General features: G+C 40.9%; 1 protein-coding gene and 1 non-coding gene across 2 annotated transcripts; one reads left to right on the top strand and one right to left on the bottom strand.

Annotated features, from left to right (window-relative positions):
* Window positions 1–4,197: 4,197 nt before the first annotated feature.
* Window positions 4,198–4,683, top strand: LOC148570502 (uncharacterized). The gene has a single exon (XM_088507069.1). The coding sequence runs from the start codon at window positions 4,198–4,200 to the stop codon at window positions 4,681–4,683; it is 486 nt and encodes a 161-aa protein (XP_088363195.1).
* A 12,291-nt stretch (window positions 4,684–16,974) lies between these two features.
* On the bottom strand, window positions 16,975–17,082 carry LOC148570501 (small nucleolar RNA R71). The gene has a single exon (XR_015908297.1). It is a non-coding gene; the product is annotated as a small nucleolar RNA R71 (small nucleolar RNA).
* Between the last annotated feature and the right edge of the window lie 951 nt (window positions 17,083–18,033).

Below are 18,033 nucleotides of genomic sequence, written 5' to 3'. Positions count from 1 at the left end.
AGATGAACTGAGGAAGAAGATGAAGGAAAGCAAAGTGCAGACAATGTGTTTGAAAAAATGCTTGAGAGAAAGAAGCAGAGTACAGCGAATGAGCATGCTGTGAATGAAGATGCGAACAAGGGTCCATGTCAAGCACTTTACGAACCGAAAGCAAAGCGAGGAATGGAGGGGATCCGGTGCGGAAAGGACCAAGCGCAGGAAGTGTGTTTAATGGGACCAGGGACCAGATTGGGTACAAAATTCAGATTTTCCACATCAGCTAGCCATTGCTGGCTCTAGCGTGGCATTGGAGGCGCCAGATCATCCCTCCGTTTGCTGACTTGGCGTCGAAAAGGGTTGCAGGACAACTATGGGTCCCGGAGCTGAATGTCAGGGATGCTGTTAGGGAATTTTGAAAGTCAAGGACAAGTATGGGTAACTCGCCCAATTTCAGGGACCACTTTGGGGTTTTAGTCATTAATATTGTTCATACCCTGACCCAATATTATGACCCAGGTTCAAGTAAGCTAAAAAGGCCCAACTCAAAGGTTGGCCTTTACCACCTACCCAACCTCTTCGAAAGAAGTCGGGTTCGACATAAGCCCCTCCCCAAGGACTCAAGGAGGTCGGGTTCGACATGAGCTGGCAGATAACGCTCATTCAAATAGGTAACTGCCCTCTAAAATCTTTCATCCACTTCTAAAAGAGATATCTCAACAATCCTAAGATAAATGGACGGTTATCCACCTACAGAAGTGGAACTACTCCAACGGTGGTTATTGGATCATCACCTATAAATACTCTGACACACTAAGGTATCTCTAAATTCTAATACTCTCTGAACCTGCTTACCCCCTTGCTAACTTAGGCATCAGAGTGTCTTTGCAGGTACCACTCCCTATTCTGCCAAACACTCATAGCTCAGGGCGGCGTCTCCTAGACGTAAAGCAAGTTAGAGACCATCTTCTTCTAATGTTTGGGCCTAGCCTTCAAGCTCAATCCACTTATCTCAGGTTACCAACGTAACATTGGTGCCGTTGCCGGGGACCTAGGAGATCAACTCATAATGGCGGACGACCAAAATGAAGACGGACATACTGCATCAGAGTCTAAGCAAGAGCATCAAGATGCAGTCAACAACGACAGAGCCATAATATCTTTGCAAGGAGCGGATAGACAACATAGAGAAGGTCCTTCAGGCGTGCAAGACTAAAAAAGAATCTCCTCTGAAGTGCACGAGCCAGAGAAGGAGGGACAACCCCACGCTGCCGATCTCATGGGGCTGCTACACGGCCACCAAGGACGGCTAGAACAGCTGGAACAAGAACTGGAACGACAACGAGAAGTTGAGAGAAACCTAAGGAGAGAGGTTGAACGACGAAAAGAGCTCAAAGAAAAGCTCTTAAGATTAGAATCCAATCTCCGAGGTAGGAGCTCTCACGTCGACCGAGAAGATACCCCATTGGGGGAGAAGATCCATTCAGTGAAGACATCATGAGGGCAAAAGTTCCAAAGAACTTCAAAAGCCCTTATATGGATCTGTACGACGGGACTACCGACCCAAAGCATCATCTGAGCAACTTCAAAAGTCGGATGTATCTAGTCGACGCTTTTGATGCTACCCACTGCAAAGCTTTTCCAACGACTTTGACAAAGGCGGCAATGAAGTGGTTCGATAGCCTCCCCCCAAGGTCGGTCACCAGCTTTGACGACCTCTCGCGTAAGTTCCTTATGCGGTTTTCAATACAGAAGGACAAAGTCAAGCACGGGCCTAGTCTCCTGGGGGTAAAATAGGAGATCGGAGAACCCCTGAGAGACTACATGGAAAGGTTCAACAAAGCGTGCCTAGAAATTCAATACCTGCCTACAGAAGCAGTGATCATGGGCCTAGTAAATGGACTCCGAGAAGGCCCCTTCTCTCAGTCCATCTTGAAAAGGCATCCGAATTCTTTGAGCGATGTATAAGAAAGAGCAGAAAAGTACATTAATATAGAAGAAAATGCCAGATTGCGGGAACCGAGCTGGCGATCCAGGCATGCTAACTCGTCCAAGGAGAAGGAGAGGGAACTCAAGAAGAAAGACGAAGTCAGGTCTGAAAGGCCCAAAAGATATAATTCTTACACTCCCCTACGAGTTTCTCTAGTTGACATTTACACAGAAATTTGCCACACTGAGAAGCTACCTCCTCCTCGGCCTATCAAGAACAAGAAGGGAGGGGGGAGGGGAGTCGTAGCGAATACTGTGAATATCACAAATTATATGGACACTCTACCAATGATTGTTATGACTTAAAAAACGTGATAGAAAAGCTGGACAGGGAAGGTCGGCTTGACAGATATCTCATGGAAAGGTCGGACAATCATAGAAAAAGGAAACGAGATGAGAAAGATCAGAGAGATCCGCCAACACGAACCCCGGAACGACATATACATATGATCTCGGGAGGGTTTGTTGGAGGAGGACTCACAAAGTCATCTCGTAAAAGACATCTGAAAGAAGTTTACCAAGTCGGGAGCGAACTACCCGACCTCCTAACCATCTGTTTCACCAAGGAAGACGAGCATGGTATTGCTCCCGGACATGACGATCCGGTGGTAATTACTATGATTCTTGCCAACGCTTATCTACACAGAACCTTGGTGGATCAGGAAAGCTCGGCAGATATCTTGTTCAAACCAGCGTTTGACAAGTTGGGATTGGATGAAAAAGACTTAAGGGCATACCCTGACACCCTCTTCGAACTGGGGGATACACCAATAAAACCACTAGGAGTTATACCCTTATACACCACCTTTGGAAAGGGAATGAAATCCAAAACTCTAAGCATCGACTTTATTGTCGTCGATGTGGGGTCGGCCTATAACGCTTTGATAAGTAGAACGACCCTAAATCGACTTGGGGAAATGGTATCTATCCCCCATCTTTGCATGAAATTCCCAACACCAGAGGGAATAACAACCATCAGGGGAGATCAAAAGCTAGCGAGAAAGTGTTACAATGAAAGCCTAAACCTGAGGGGTAAAGGCAAGGAGGTGAACACCATTGAGCTCGGAGGCATCCAAGAAAAAGAAGAATTGCAACCACAGCCCAGAGGGAAGACTGAAGAAGTTCAGATCGGGCAAGACGACGGAAAAAATACTAACATAGGAGCCAATTTAAAAGGAGATTTGAAGCAGAAGCTGATAAGGCTCCTACAAGAAAATTTCGACCTCTTCGCTTGGAAAGCCTCCGACATGCCCGGGATAGATCCCGAGCTCATGGTGCATAAATTGTCAGTATACCCAGGATCTCGACTTGTTCAACAGAGAAGACAGAAGCTCGGTTCTGAACGAGCTCAAGTGGTCGAAGAACAAGTACAAGCCCTTTTAGGAGGCCGACTTTATAAGAGAAGTCAAGTATCCAGCCTGGCTGGCAAATGTGGTGCTAGTCAAGAAGTAGAACGGCAAGTGGAGGATGTGCTTTGATTACACCGACTTGAACAAGGCGTGTCCAAAAGACCCATATCCTCTTCCAAATATTGATATCCTAGTAGATTCCAGCTCGGGATATCAATACTTATCGTTCATGGATGTATACCCGGGATATAATCAAATCCCGATGTATAGACCGGATTAGGAGAAGACATCCTTCATCACGCCTAGAGCAAATTATTGCTATGTGGTCATGCCCTTCGGGTTAAAAAATGCAGGAGCCACATACCAGAGGCTGATGAACAAGGTGTTTGCACCTCACCTTGGAAATTTAATGGAAGTATATGTGGACGACATATTAATAAAAACCAAGGATGAGGCCAACCTCTTGACCGATCTCTCACAAGTCTTCAACACCATAAGGGCGCACGGGATGAGATTGAATCCCGCAAAGTGCACATTTGCAGTAGAGGCTGGAAAGTTTCTAGTGTTTATACTAACACAAAGGGGGATTGAAGCTAACTCCGATAAGTGTAGAATAGTCCTGGAAATGAAGAGCCCGACCTGTTTAAGGGAGGTCCAGCAGCTGAACGGCCGACTTGCAGCTCTCTCCAGATTTTTGGCAGGATCAGCATTGAGATCCCTACCACTTTTTCCTCTACTAAGAAAAGGATGCCAGTTTGAATGGACTCCTGAATGCGAAGAATCTTTCCAGGAGTTCAAAAGGTTTTTGAGCTAACCTCCCGTTCTGACCCGACCTAAAATCTGGAAAGAACTCGTCCTGTATTTGTCTGTAGCTAAAAAGGCTATGGCATCAGCACTAATACGAGAAGATGAGGTTGGGCAACATCCTGTATACTTCACCAGTAAAGTTCTACAAGGCCCCGAGTTAAGGTATCAAAAACTCGAGAAGTTTGCATATGCCCTAATAGTGGCGTCTCGAATGAACCAGCCCATGAAACAAATTCTTCTAAAAATAGATATTGCAGGTAGAATGGTTCAATGGGCTATAGAACAATCCAAGTTCGACTTAAAGTATGAAACTCGGATAGCGATTAAAGCCAGTGCCCAACCGACTTCATGGCGGAATACGCGGGAGATCAAGAGGAGGCCTCCACAACTTAGGGAGTTGTATGTGGACGGCTCTTCCAACAAAGTCGGAAGTAGCGCAAGCATAATACTAGTCAACCAAGAAGGAACCCAAATAGAGGTCTCCCTAAAATTTGAATTTCCGGCCTCCAATAATCAGGCAGAATATGAGGCCTTGATTGCTGGGTTGAAGTTAGCAGAATAAGTCGGTGCGACCAAAGTGGCGGTCTTCAGTGACATTCAAGTGGTGACTTCTCAGATTAATCGAGAGTATCAGACTAAAGACCCAAATATGAAAAGTTACTTAGACAAAACTTTGGAGTACGTTAGGCAATTCTCAGAGACCGAGGTCAGTCACATAACTCGGGATCTCAACAGCAGAGCGGACGCCCTCTCCAAGTTAGCAAGTACCAAGCCAGGGGGAATAACAATAGCCTGATCCAAGAAACTCTCCAAGAACCCTTAGTCACAAAAACAAAGGCTAAACAAGATGTCCTAGAGGTATCCGGCTTGGACCTCGGGTGGATGACCCCATTAATCGAATACATAAAATTCAACATCCTACCCAAGGAGGAAAAAGAAGCCAAAAAAATTTGAATGGAGGCACAAAGTTACACCTTGGTGAAAAATATCCTCTATAGAAGAGGAATATCCACACCATTGCTGAAGTGCGTCCCGACCTCAAAGACAACAGAAGTTTTGGAAGAAGTGCACAGTGGCATCTGCGAAAATCATCTCAGAGCAAGGTCTATAGCCAGAAAAGTTATCTGAGCCGGATTTTTCTGGCCGACCTTGCAGAAGGATGCTACCAACTTCGTGAAGAAATGTCAGCCATGCCAAACGCATGCAAAATTTCATGTCGCTCCCCCCAAAGAGCTCATCAGCATAACTTTTCCATGGCCTTTTGCAAAATGGGGATTAGACCTACTCGAACCCTTCCCTCAAGCGCCTGGACAAGTAAAATACCTCATGGTGGGCGTAGACTACTTCACAAAGTGGATTGAAGTAGAACCCTTGGCCACCATTACAGCTTAGAGAAGTCGGAAGTTCCTCTACAAAAATATCATTACCAGGTATGGAATTCCCCATTCCATCACCACGGATAATGGAACCCAGTTCACTGACTCTACATTCAGAAACTTGGTAGCCAATATGAAGATCAAGCACCAGTTCACCTCGGTTGAACACCCACAAGCAAATGGGCAAGCCGAGGCAGCCAATAAAGTCATACTGGCCGGATTGAATAAAAGGCTTCAAGATGCAAAGAGGGCTTGGGTCGAGGATCTCCCTCAAGTGTTGTGGGTCTATCGAACCACACCTCAATCAGCTACTGGAGAAACACCCTTCTGACTTGCTTATGGCATAGAAGTCATGATACCAGTTGAAGTCAACGAGCAAAGTTCAAGGATGAGATTCTATGATGAAGTCGGCAATCTCAATGCACAAAGAAGAGCTCGAACTACTCCCTGAAGCCCGAGAACAGGCCCAGATAAGGGAAGCAGCGCTCAAGCAAAGGATGACGGGTAGATACAACAAGAAATTCATTCGTAGAAGCTTCGCCTTAGACGACTTGGTCCTGATTAGGAATGACATAGGCGTAAACAAGTCAGGTGAAGGAAAGCTCGCCGCCAACTGGAAAGGGCCATACAAGATAAGGGAAGTCCTTGGAAAGGGATACTACAAAGTGTCCGACTTGAGCAGTGCTGATCTCCCCAGATCATGGCATGCCTCCAACATGAGGAGGTATTATAGTTAGAAGGGAACTCCGCTCCCTGATGTACTCTTTTTCCCGACTTCATGGTTTTCTCCCAAAAAAGGGTTTTCGTGAAGGGGGTTTTAACGAGGCATCAAAGCGGGGACTAAGGGTTAAAAGTTTTAAATCCCTTAGTAGCTAAAAACAATTATTGTAAAAGTTGCTTCCATCAATCAGGAGTCAGAAGGGTCTGGGGGATCTCTTCGGTGGCAGAAGTCAGAGCTTCAGAAGAACTCGGCAGGAATCCTTCATGTTGCTCCACCTCATGAGGAAGAGACTCAACAATGCGCTACGCACGAGTCTTTAGCTTGGAATCGGTTTTAGGACGAGGAGGAGAGACAATTGCCCCATCAATGACGACTTTGTCAGGATAGAGAGGAGAAAGATCCAAGTCAGGAGCGATAACTCCGACTTGTTCTTTGAACACCCTAAAAGCCTCCTCCGAGCTCTCAATAATAGAATCCTCCAAGTCCTGATAGGCCTCTGATGAGCGGATAATTTATACGCTTTTTGGCACTGTTTTTAGTATGTTTTTAGTATATTTTAGTTAGTTTTTATTATATTTTTATTAGTTTTTATTTAAAATTCATTTTTCTGGACTATATGAGTTTTCGTGTTTTTCTGTGATTTCAGGTATTTTCTGGCTGAAATTGAGGGACCTGAGCAAAAATCTGATTCAGAGGCTGAAAAAGGACTGCAGATGCTGTTGGATTCTGACCTCCCTGCACTCAAAGTGGATTTTCTGGAGCTACAGAAGCCCAATTGATGCGCTCTCAATTGCATTGGAAAGTAGACATCCTGGGCTTTCCAGCAATATATAATAGTCCATACTTTGTCCAAGATTTGATGGTCCAAACCGGCGTTTCAAGTCAGCTTAAGAATTTTGGCGTTTAACGCCAGAACTGGCATAAAAGCTGGAGTTAAATGCCCAAACTGGCACAAAAGCTGGCGTTTAACTCCAAAAAAAATCTCTACACATGAAAGCTTCAATGCTTAGCCCAAGCACACACCAAGTGGGCCCCGGAAGTGGATTTTTACACTAAACACCCTAGCTTACTCATTTTCTGTAACCCTAGGTCACTAGTTTACTATGAAAACTACTTTTAGTAATTCATCTTGTACCTCATGACACTTTACACGTTTCATATTGTATTTTCTACGGCATGAGTCTCTAAACCCCATGGTTGGGGGTGAGGAGCTCTGCTGTGTTTCGATGAATTAATGCAATTACTATTGTTTTCCATTCTATCATGCTTGCCTCTATTCTAAGATATTCATTCGCACTTCAACCTGATGAATGTGATGATCCGTGACACTCATCATCATTCTCACCTATGAACACGTGCCTGACAACCACTTCCATTCTACATGCTATCAAGCTTGAATGTGTATCTCTTGGGTTTCTAATCTAAGATTGGAACCTTCGTGGTATAGGCTAGAATTATTGGCGGTCATTCTTGAGATCCGGAAAGTCTAAACCTTGTTTGTGGTATTCTGAGTAGGATCTGGGAAGGGATGACATTGACGAGCTTCAAACTCGCGAGTGTTGGGCGTAGTGACAGACGCAAAAGGATCAATGGATCCTATTCCGACATAATCGAGAACCGACAGATGATTAGCCGTGCGGTGACAGCGCATTTGGAATATTTTCACTGAGAGGACGGGAAGTAGCCATTGACAACGATGATGCCAAACATAAAGCTTGCCATGGAAGGAGCCTTGCGTGCATGAAGAAGAAGACAGTAGGAAAGCAGAGATTCAGAAGACAAAGCATCTCCAAAACCTCAACCTATTCTCCATTACTGCATAACAAGTATTTATTTCATGTTCTCCTACTTTTTACAATTAAATCTAAGAATTATTGATATCTTGACTAAGAGTTACAAGATAACCATAGCTTGTTTCAAGCCGACAATCTCCATGGGATCGACCCTTACTCAGGTAAGGTATTACTTGGACGACCCAGTGTACTTGTTGGTTAGTTGTGCGGAATGCAAAAGTGTGATTGTGATTTCGTGCACCAGCCTCCTGATTCAGCTCCAGCTGCTTCTGCAGATCAATATTCTCAGAAAAAAGCCTAATATAATTCTGCTCCGCCTTCTCTTTCAACCCCTCAGCCAGTGCACATTGGGCCATTAGCTTTTTTCCCTATCCTAGAACCGAGTGAGCTCCTCCTGTAGCCTCTTTTCCTCTTCCTGATATAGGACAATCCTCCCCTGAAGGTCCTCTATGGATTTTTGAAAACTCAAGGGAGTTTTGTCCAGTATATCAAGAAGGGTAGTGCAGACCCTAGCCGTCTGAATTCCCTCCCCCCGCGCCCCCTGAGCAAGAATTTGAAGATGGTTATGCAAGGAAGCATCATCCATGGAAATTTGACTAAAAGGAAGGATGTGCTTCCTTGAAAACTTTGGACCATCGAAGTTGGCCTCCCCAGCAGTGGAAGAACCAGACTCCCAGGTCTTCCACTTCTTGTTCTCAGGCTCAGCGGAGGGCTGAACGGGTGGGGCAGGAGCAGGAGGAGGAAGAGAAGAAGCATGAATAGGGTTTACCAGAATAGGGCAAGAGGAGGAGGTCCCCAAACCCAAATCTCGGAGAGGAGGAGTGCCAGAAGCTCCGACCTTCGCAGCATCAGCTCGGGTGCGAGCCTTCCTCTTCGCTTCTTGCACCTTTTGATAAGCAGCACTTGATCCACTCTTCACCATTTCTGAAAGGAAGACCAAAAGCAATTAGTATACAAGCCATATAAATACTAGTCGGAAGATATCACAAATAGGACAAGATAAATAAAAAAACTACCTAGCTGGGTCCGCACAAAACTCAGAGAGCCTAGAAAGAACTTCTTGGTATCCAGGTTTGGAGCACGACCCCAAGCCTCTCAAAAAAATTCAACAATATCCTCCTCTATCTCATCCAAATCGGTTAGACTATATTTTTTTATAGGGGAAGCCTCCAACCAATACAGGAGAAATCGGGGTTCATTGTTATCATTCAAGAAAAAAGGGTGATGGCCCTCTACAGCCTGGACCTTAAAGAAGAGGTTTTTAAAGTCATGAAACTACTCATCAACGATTGGAAAAACCTTCTGACCCTGAATAGCTCGGAAAGATACCCACTGTTACTTGTTATTTTGAGAACTAAATGGTTTTGTCAGATGAAAGAGATAGAAAAAGATCTTTAAAGAGGTCAAAAAATCCAACTCTCGGCTGACAAGTTGGTAGATCTTAATGAAACCCCAAGAGTTAGGATTTAGCTGGGTAGGAGCTACCCTGCAATGAGACAATATCTCCACCTCGAAGTCGGAGAAAGGAAAAGTAACCCCTAGGCGGGTGAATAGACAATCGTACATAAAGAAAAATGAGAATCAAAATTAGTAATCCTCCCACAACAAACCCGGTCCTCAGGATCTGAGGCCACTAATTCATACTTGGGCTTGTCATCATCAACACTACAAATCCTATGGTGCTTCCTAAGTTCAGTTATAAAAACATCATCTACTAAGGGATGCTCATATAAAACGGAGGAATCTATCTATCGCGACAAAGCTTCAGGAACACGGGAAGATATTTTCAAAAAATAGGGAGCGTAGATAAAAGCAGTAAAACCTACATAGCACAAAAGAAAAAGAAACCATCAAAAAATAGGATTCTAACAACAAGGCAGTCCTTCCCGAGAAAATAAAGAAAATAGCCATCAAGCAGTAAAAGAAATAACTTCTCCGAAAGAAGGATACGAAAATCCCAAAGTTTTTTACTACATTAACAAGCATGCATAAAAAAATACCCGAAAATCCCCTCCTGGCGTACGATACAAATACAACCAAGACAGTAAAGGAAGGTAAGAAGAACTAATCTTCTTTGGAAAAAGGAGGGATCCCAGTAGCCGACCTGAGGTACCCACGAACAAAAGACCAAAGGAAGTTTTTTGAACAAAAAAGTGAGAGAGCAAAAAAGAAACTTAGAAGAGAAGACGAAAGAAAACAAAGAAAGAAGAGGAAAAAGTATTTTTAACAGACCAGGGGCATAACAATAAAACTACGCGTTCATTAAAGAAACGCACCGTTACCAATGTAACTGTCCCCACGTGTAAATGCCAAACCCCAAACGAACGCCACGTTTGATTAGACGCAACGGTTGAGGAATTCAAAATCACGTCGGTTTTAAACCGAAATCACGTCGTTTTCCAACTTGAGCGAACCCGAGTTCAATCAATATTCGAATCCAACTCATAACTAAGAGATCGGACTCGAGTAGGGGCACTGTTCATACCTTGGCCCAATATTATAGCCCAGGCCCAAGTAAGCTAAAAAGGCCCAACCCAAAGGTTGGCCTTTACCACCTAGCCGACCTCTTCGAAAGAGGTCGGGTTCGACATAAGCCCCTCCCCAAGGAGGTCGGGTTCGACATGAGCTGACAAATAACGCTCATTCAAATAGGTAACTGCCCCCTAAAATCTCTCATCCACTTCTAGAAGAGATATCTTAACAACCCTAAGATAAAGGGACGGTTATCCACCTACAGAAGTGGAACTACTCCAACGGTGGTTATTGGATCATCACCTATAAATACTCTGACACACTCAGGTATCTCTAAGTTCCAATACTCTCTGAACCTGCTTACCCCCTTGCTAACTTAGGTATCGGAGTGTCTTTGTAGGTACCACCCTCCATTCTGCCAAACACTCATAGCTCGGGCGGCGTCTCCCAGACGTAAAGCAAGTCGGAGACCATCTTCTTCTAACATTTGGGCCTAGCCTTCAAGCCCAATCCACTTATCTCAGGTTACCCACGTAATAAATATATTATATATATTTTTTATAATTAAGATTAACAGTTAAAATTATTGAAACACCGGTATACCTGATACACTTAAAATTCTTCCTAAAACATTTTGTATTATTAACGGATAGAAAGACGTTTTGGTGGTGAAGAGGAACATTCTGTGAGGTTTTAACCGTTGAGATGTAAATTAAAATATTTGAATGGATACAATTATGCTGTGTTTGCTAGTGTGGACAATAAGGTGGATTGGCCCATGTTGGGAGTGTAATGGGTGGAGACATCATTCGGTGAGGTTTTACCGTTTTAGTTTTAATTGCCAGCGTTGTGCAAAGCCGCGTTATTGGTAGCTGGGCATAGAGTGGGCGCTGGCATGGAAGGATGGCTGGTAACAGTGTTGGATTTTTTTTTGTCTTAACAGTGTTGGGTTTATGTGTTCGGGTCGGCAGTGGTGGTATAATTGGGCCCATATTAAAACGCCTTCCGTAGTTATGAACAGATGTAAAAAAAAAATGAATGTTCGTATTGATATAGTTGAGGATCAAGCACAAAAGAAAATGTAAGGCAGTTCTGGTGTAGATATTATTTAGTATTTTGCAATTATTATTGGTCTAAGAAAATAGAATCATTAGGTGATTGAACTTTGGATAGAAGATTATATGTGAAAATAAAGACAAGAAAAAGTATAAGTAGATAATGAAAATATTAAATAATGTGAACAATAGATATATTGGATATTCAATTTACATGTGCGGATGATTATCCTAATATTAAAATTTAGGTGAATAATTTGAGGATGTAGTGTATTTTTATTACTTTATTGGACCAATTTTAGAGTTCATTATTCACAAAAGTTTTTGTCTACCTAGCAAAGTTCAATAAAAAATAATAAACATTATAAATTGGGAAATTGTTGGTTGGTTTTTTGGTTGGATGGTTTTGAATTGTCCAGTGTTGTAATGTATGTATTTAATGGTTGAGAAGGTACAAATGTAACATAAATTGTAAACAAAAGGAAGGTAATTTAGTGGTACAGTGTATTAGTTGAATTTGATATAAGTAAAGGAGGATGTGTTATGAATGTATGTAATATGACATTTTTGACTGTGTGTTAATGGGATAATGATGTGAAGTTATTGAGTTACATGTCGTGTTAGTGTAAGATTTTTTGGAAGTCGTGATTGCTTTGATTCGGTTAGCATTAAGGCATTGCGACAAAAGAAATATGTAGAAGTGTGACCAATAAATTAGTACGAGAAGAAGTTAAAGAACATTTGAGTATATTGTTAAATGTATTAAGGGTTGTATTAACGATGTCGTGTTTGGTGGTGACTATAATGGAAATGATTATTGTGAACTTTTGGTTCCGGTTATTAATAAGCACTTTGTTGGTACTGGATTAGTGAAAACGTGGGCGATATATATATGTTGTGTGTACTGAATCGATTGATAATGTACGTATATCTAGGTGGGTTTTCGCTACTTTATTCAAATGGCAATTGAAAACTTGTATAAAGGTATAAAATACGAATTGTGAATATACGTTAATTATGGAATGTAGAATATATGGATGAAGTTTCGAATATGTTGAAAGTGACGGAACGAAAGTTTATGGAGCTAAGTCCCTGAAATGAATTAGTTAAAAAATTGTAGGTTGTGAATTGGATATATTTGATTAAAATATAGTTCGACTTAAATGTTAATGTTGAATTTCGACGGAAAAGGAAAGGTAAAGGTGATTAATTAAATGTATTTGAGAAAGGTTTATATAGAATCACCGGAAGATTTATCTCAAAAGCAATAATGATAACAAGACAAACAAAAACGATAATAATAATCATGACGATAATGATAGTAATCATAATAGTAACATTAGTAATTATAGTAATAATATGAACAACAACAAATAATAATAATAACAGAAAGTATGGAGAGACAATGATTTTAGTGTACAATGTGTACAATAGGATTAAAAAAGGAAGATAAAATAAAAATTAAAAATCAGATCATTAATTAATTATTTAATTTCAAATTTTAAATTTAAAAAATTAGGATTATTATTTAAACTCATTCACACTACGTACGGTTATTTTTAATCTTACCGTAACTTCCAATACACGTCTAAAACTCGTCATCATCTTCTCTGGTCCTCACTTCGCGTCGCTGCACTCCCCCGCCGGTAATGAGCGGATAATTTATACGCTTTTTGGTATTGTTTTTAGTATGTTTTTAGTATATTTTAGTTAATTTTTATTATGTTTTTATTAGTTTTTAAATAAAAATCACTCTTCTGGACTTTACTATGAGTTTGTGTGTTTTTCTGTGATTTCAGGTATTTTCTGGCTGAAATTGAGGGACCTGAGCAAAAATTTGATTCAGAGGTTGAAAAAGGACTGCAGTTGCTGTTGGATTCTGACCTCCCTGCACTCAAAGTGGATTTTCTGGAGCTACAGAAGTCCAATTGGCGCGCTCTCAATTGCGTTGGAAAGTAGACATCTTGAGCTTTCCAGCAATATATAATAGTCCATACTTTGCTCGAGATTTGATGGCCCAAACAGGCATTCCAAGTCAGCTCAATAATTCTGGCGTTTAACTCCAAAACTGGCACAAAAGCTGGAGTTAAACGCCCGAACTGGCACCAAAGCTGGCGTTTAACTCCAAGAAAAGTCTCTACACATGAAAGCTTCAATGCTCAGCCCAAGCACACACCAAGTGGGCCCGGAAGAAGATTTCTGCATTAATTACCTATTTCTGTAACCCTAGGCTACTAGTTCTCTATAAATAGGACCTTTTGCTATTGTATTTCAGACACTTGAGACACCTTTCATATACTTTCATAGTTCTTTTCACGTTTGGGGGCTGGCCTCACGGCCATGCCTGGACCTTGTTCTTATGTATTCTCAACGGTGGAGTTTCTACACACCATAGATTAAGGTGTGGAGCTCTGCTGTTCCTCATAAATTAATGCAATTACTACTGTTTTTCTATTCAATTCGTGCCTACTTCTTCTCTAAGATATCACTTGTTCTTCAACTTAATGAATGTGATGATCCGTGACACTCATCATCATTCTCACCTATGAACGTGTGCCTGACAACCACCTCCGTTCTACCTTCGATTGAGTGTGTATCTCTTGGATTCCTTAATCAGAATCTTCGTGGTATAAGCTAGAATCCATTGGCGGCCATTCTTGAGAATCCGGAAAGTCTAAACCTTGTCTGTGGTATTACGAGTAGGATTCAAGGATTGAATGACTGTGACGAGCTTCAAACTCGCGAGTGTTGGGCGTTAGTGACAGACGCAAAAGAATCACTGGATTCTATTCCGACATGATCGAGAACCGACAGATGATTAGCCGTGCTGTGACAGAGTGCGTTGAACATTTTCACTGAGAGGACGGGATTGTAGCCATTGACAACGGTGATGCCCAACATACAGCTTGCCATGGAAAGGAGTATGAATGATTGGAAGAAGGCAATAGGAAAGCAGAGGTTCAAGGGGAACAAAGCATCTTCATACGCTTATCTGAAATCCACCAATGAATTACATAAGTACCTCTATCTTTATGTTATGTTTATTTTCATCATTTTAAAATCCATAACCATTTGAATCTGCCTGAATGAGATTTACAAGATGACCATAGCTTGCTTCAAGCCGACAATCTCCGTGGGATCGACCCTTACTCACGTAAGGTTTATTACTTGGACGACCCAGTGCACTTGCTGGTTAGTTGTGCGGAATTGTGACAAAGTGTGATTCACGTTTAAGAGCTCCAAGTCTTTGGCGCCATTGTTGATGATCACAATTTCGTGCACCAAGTTTTTGGCACCGTTTCCGGGGATTGTTCGAGTTTGGACAACTAACGGTTCATCTTGTTGCTTAGATTAGGTGCTTTTCAGAATTTTTAAGAATGAATTCTAGAGTTTCAAGGTGATGTTCTTATCATCACAAAAGCTGATTGATTCTCATTAATTTAGCTATTGAATGTAATGTCCTGCTGAAGCTTGGCCAAACATGTCTAATCTTTTTAGACTGAAGCTTTAGACTAACATTGCATGATTCCTGGAATTCTTATTAAAAGTTTTGATTCTCTTTATTTTCTTTTTCATATAATTTTCGAAAATCACAAAAAAATTTATAAAACCATAAAAATAAAAAAAAATATTTTATGTTTCTTGTTTGAGTCTAATATCAATTTTTAAGTTTGGTGTCAATTGCATGTTTCTATTTTTCTTGCATTTTTCGAAAATTACATGCATGTGTCTTCATTAATCTTCAAGTTGTTCTTGATGATTTCATTGCTCTGATCTTTAAATTCTCTTGTTTTGTGTGTTTTGTTGTTTCTCATATGCATTCTCAATTTGTTAGTGTCTCTTATATGAAAATTTTTAAGTTTGGTGTCCTGCATGCATTGTTTGATTTGAGTTTCCTAAGATTAGTTGTATTTTGATTGTTTCTCATCATTAAAAATTCAAAAATATTTTTCAAAATTGTGTCTTTTCAAGTCAATAATACAGAGAATTGAAGATTCAGAACATTCAGCAGAGGAATCGAACAGAAAAAGCTGGGCGTTGAAAACGCCCAGTGAAGAAGGAAAACTGGCGTTTAAACGCCAGCCAGGGTACCTGGCTGGGCGTTTAACGCCCAAAAAGGTAGAGATTTGGGCGTTAAACGCCAGAATGGGCACCATTCTGGGCGTTTAACGCCAGGATGACACTAGAGGGAAGATTTTGTTTTTAATTCACATTTTTTTTCAAGTTTTCAAAATTTTTCAAAATCAAATCTTTTTCAAATCATATCTTTTCAATCATATCTCTTTCAAAATCAATTTCTTTCCATTTTATACTTATTTTTACTATTTTCAAAAATCCTTGCTTCAATTAAAGATTTACTTCAAAATTTTCAAGTTGTTACTTGCCTATTAAGAAAGGATCAAACTTTAAATTTTAAAATCATATCTTTTAATTTCTTGATAGTCAAGTAATCAACTTTAATTTTAAAAAATTTTCTTTTTCTAAATTGATTTTCAATCATATATTTTCAAACATATCTTTTCAATCACATCTTTTTTAAAATTAATTTTTTTCAATCATATTTTTTTCTAATTTCAAAATCTTTTTCAAAAATCACTTTATTTCTTTCCCAATCTTAGTTTTCGAAAATCTCAATTAAATTTTCAAATTTCTTTTTTTTATTTCAAAATCTTTTCAATTTATTTTCGAAAACTCTTCCCCTCTTTTCACATCCTTCTATTTAAAGGACTAAGATTTCTCATCAAGGTGCAATTCGAACTCTATCCCTCTTGATAAGTTCGAATTCCCTCTTCTCCACCTCCTCCTTCTATTCTTCTTTTCCTCTGATACCTCAAGGAATCTCTATACTGTGACATAGAGGATTCCCTACTTTCTTGTTCTCTTCTCTTTCATATGAGCAGGAACAAAGATAAAGGCATACTTGTTCAAGCTGATCCTGAACCTGAAAGGACCTTGAAGAGAAAGCTAAGAGAAGCTAAAGAACAATTCTCTTTAGAGGGCCTAACAGAACTCTTTAAAGAAGAAGAAACCATGGCAGCCGAAAACAACAACAATGCCAACAATGCAAGGAAGGTGCTTGGTGACTTTACTGCACCTACTCCTGATTTCTATGGGAGAAGCATCTCTATCCCTGCCATTGGAGCAAACAACTTTGAGCTTAAGCCTCAATTAGTTTCTCTAATGCAACAGAATTGCAAGTTTCATGGACTTCCATTGGAAGATCCTCATCAGTTCTTAGCTGAATTCTTGCAAATCTGTGACACTGTCAAGACCAATGGGGTTGACCCTGAAGTCTATAAACTTATGCTTTTTCCTTTTGCTGTAAGAGATAGAGCTAGAACATGGTTGGATTCACAACCTAAGGAAAGCCTGAACTCTTGGAAAAAGCTAGTCAATGCCTTCTTGGCAAAGTTCTTTCCACCTCAAAAACTGAGCAAGCTTAGAGTGGAAGTCCAAACCTTCAGACAGAAGGAAGGAGAATCCCTCTATGAAGCTTGGGAGAGATACAAGCAATTGATTAGAAGGTGCCCTTCTGACATGCTTTCAGAATGGAGCATCATAGGAATCTTCTATGATTGTCTGTCTGAACTATCCAAGATGTTATTGGATAGCTCTGCTGGAGGATCTCTTCATCTGAAGAAGACGCCTGCAGAAGCTCAAGAACTCATTGAAATGGTTGCAAATAACCAATTCATGTACACTTCTGAAAGAAATCCTGTGAATAATGGGACAACTCAGAAGAAAGGAGTCCTTAAGATTGATACTCTAAATGCCATATTGGTTCAGAATAAAATATTGACCCAACAAGTCAATAAGATTTCTCAGAGTCTGTCTGGAATGCAAGCAGCAATAGGCAGTACTAAGGAAGCTTCCTCTGAAGAAGAAGCTTATGATCCTGAGAACCCAGCAATGGAAGAGGTGAATTACATGGGAGAATCCTATGGAAACACCTATAATCCTTCATGGAGAAATCATCCAAATCTCTCATGGAAAGATCAACAGAGACCTCAACAAGGTTTCAACAACAATAATAGTGGAAGAAACAGGTTTAGCAATAGCAAGCCTTTTCCATCATCTTCTCAGCAACAGACAGAGAATTCTAAGCAAAACCCCTCTGACTTAACAACCATTGTCTCCGATCTAATCAAAACCACTCAAAGTTTCATGATTGAAACAAGGTCCTCCATTAGAAATTTGGAGGCACAATTGGGTCAGCTGAGTAAGAAAATTACTGAACTCCCTCCTAGCACTCTCCCAAGCAATACAGAAGAGAATCCAAAAAGAGAGTGCAAGGCCATAACCACATCTCACATGGCCGAACATGGAGAGGAGGAAAAGGCAGTGATTCCCACTGAGGAGGACCTCAATGGACACCCACTGACCTCCATGGAGTTCCCTAATGAGGAACCATGGGAATCTGAGGCTCATACTGTGACCATAGAGATCCCATTGATTTTACTCTTGCTATTCATGAGCTCTGATGAGTATTCTTCC

Source organism: Arachis ipaensis, chromosome B3 (assembly GCF_059453495.1).
Source record: "Arachis ipaensis isolate K30076 ecotype BB chromosome B3, ASM5945349v1, whole genome shotgun sequence".
NCBI classification, from domain to species: domain Eukaryota; kingdom Viridiplantae; phylum Streptophyta; class Magnoliopsida; order Fabales; family Fabaceae; genus Arachis; species Arachis ipaensis.
Note: the sequence above shows the minus strand (reverse complement) of the source record. Positions and strands in the feature narration are given on the sequence as shown.

Bases quoted from the DNA above. Each gene is read 5' to 3' on its own strand.
- LOC148570502 (XM_088507069.1), top strand. From the start codon at position 4,198: ATGGCATCAGCACTAATACGAGAAGATGAGGTTGGGCAACATCCTGTA.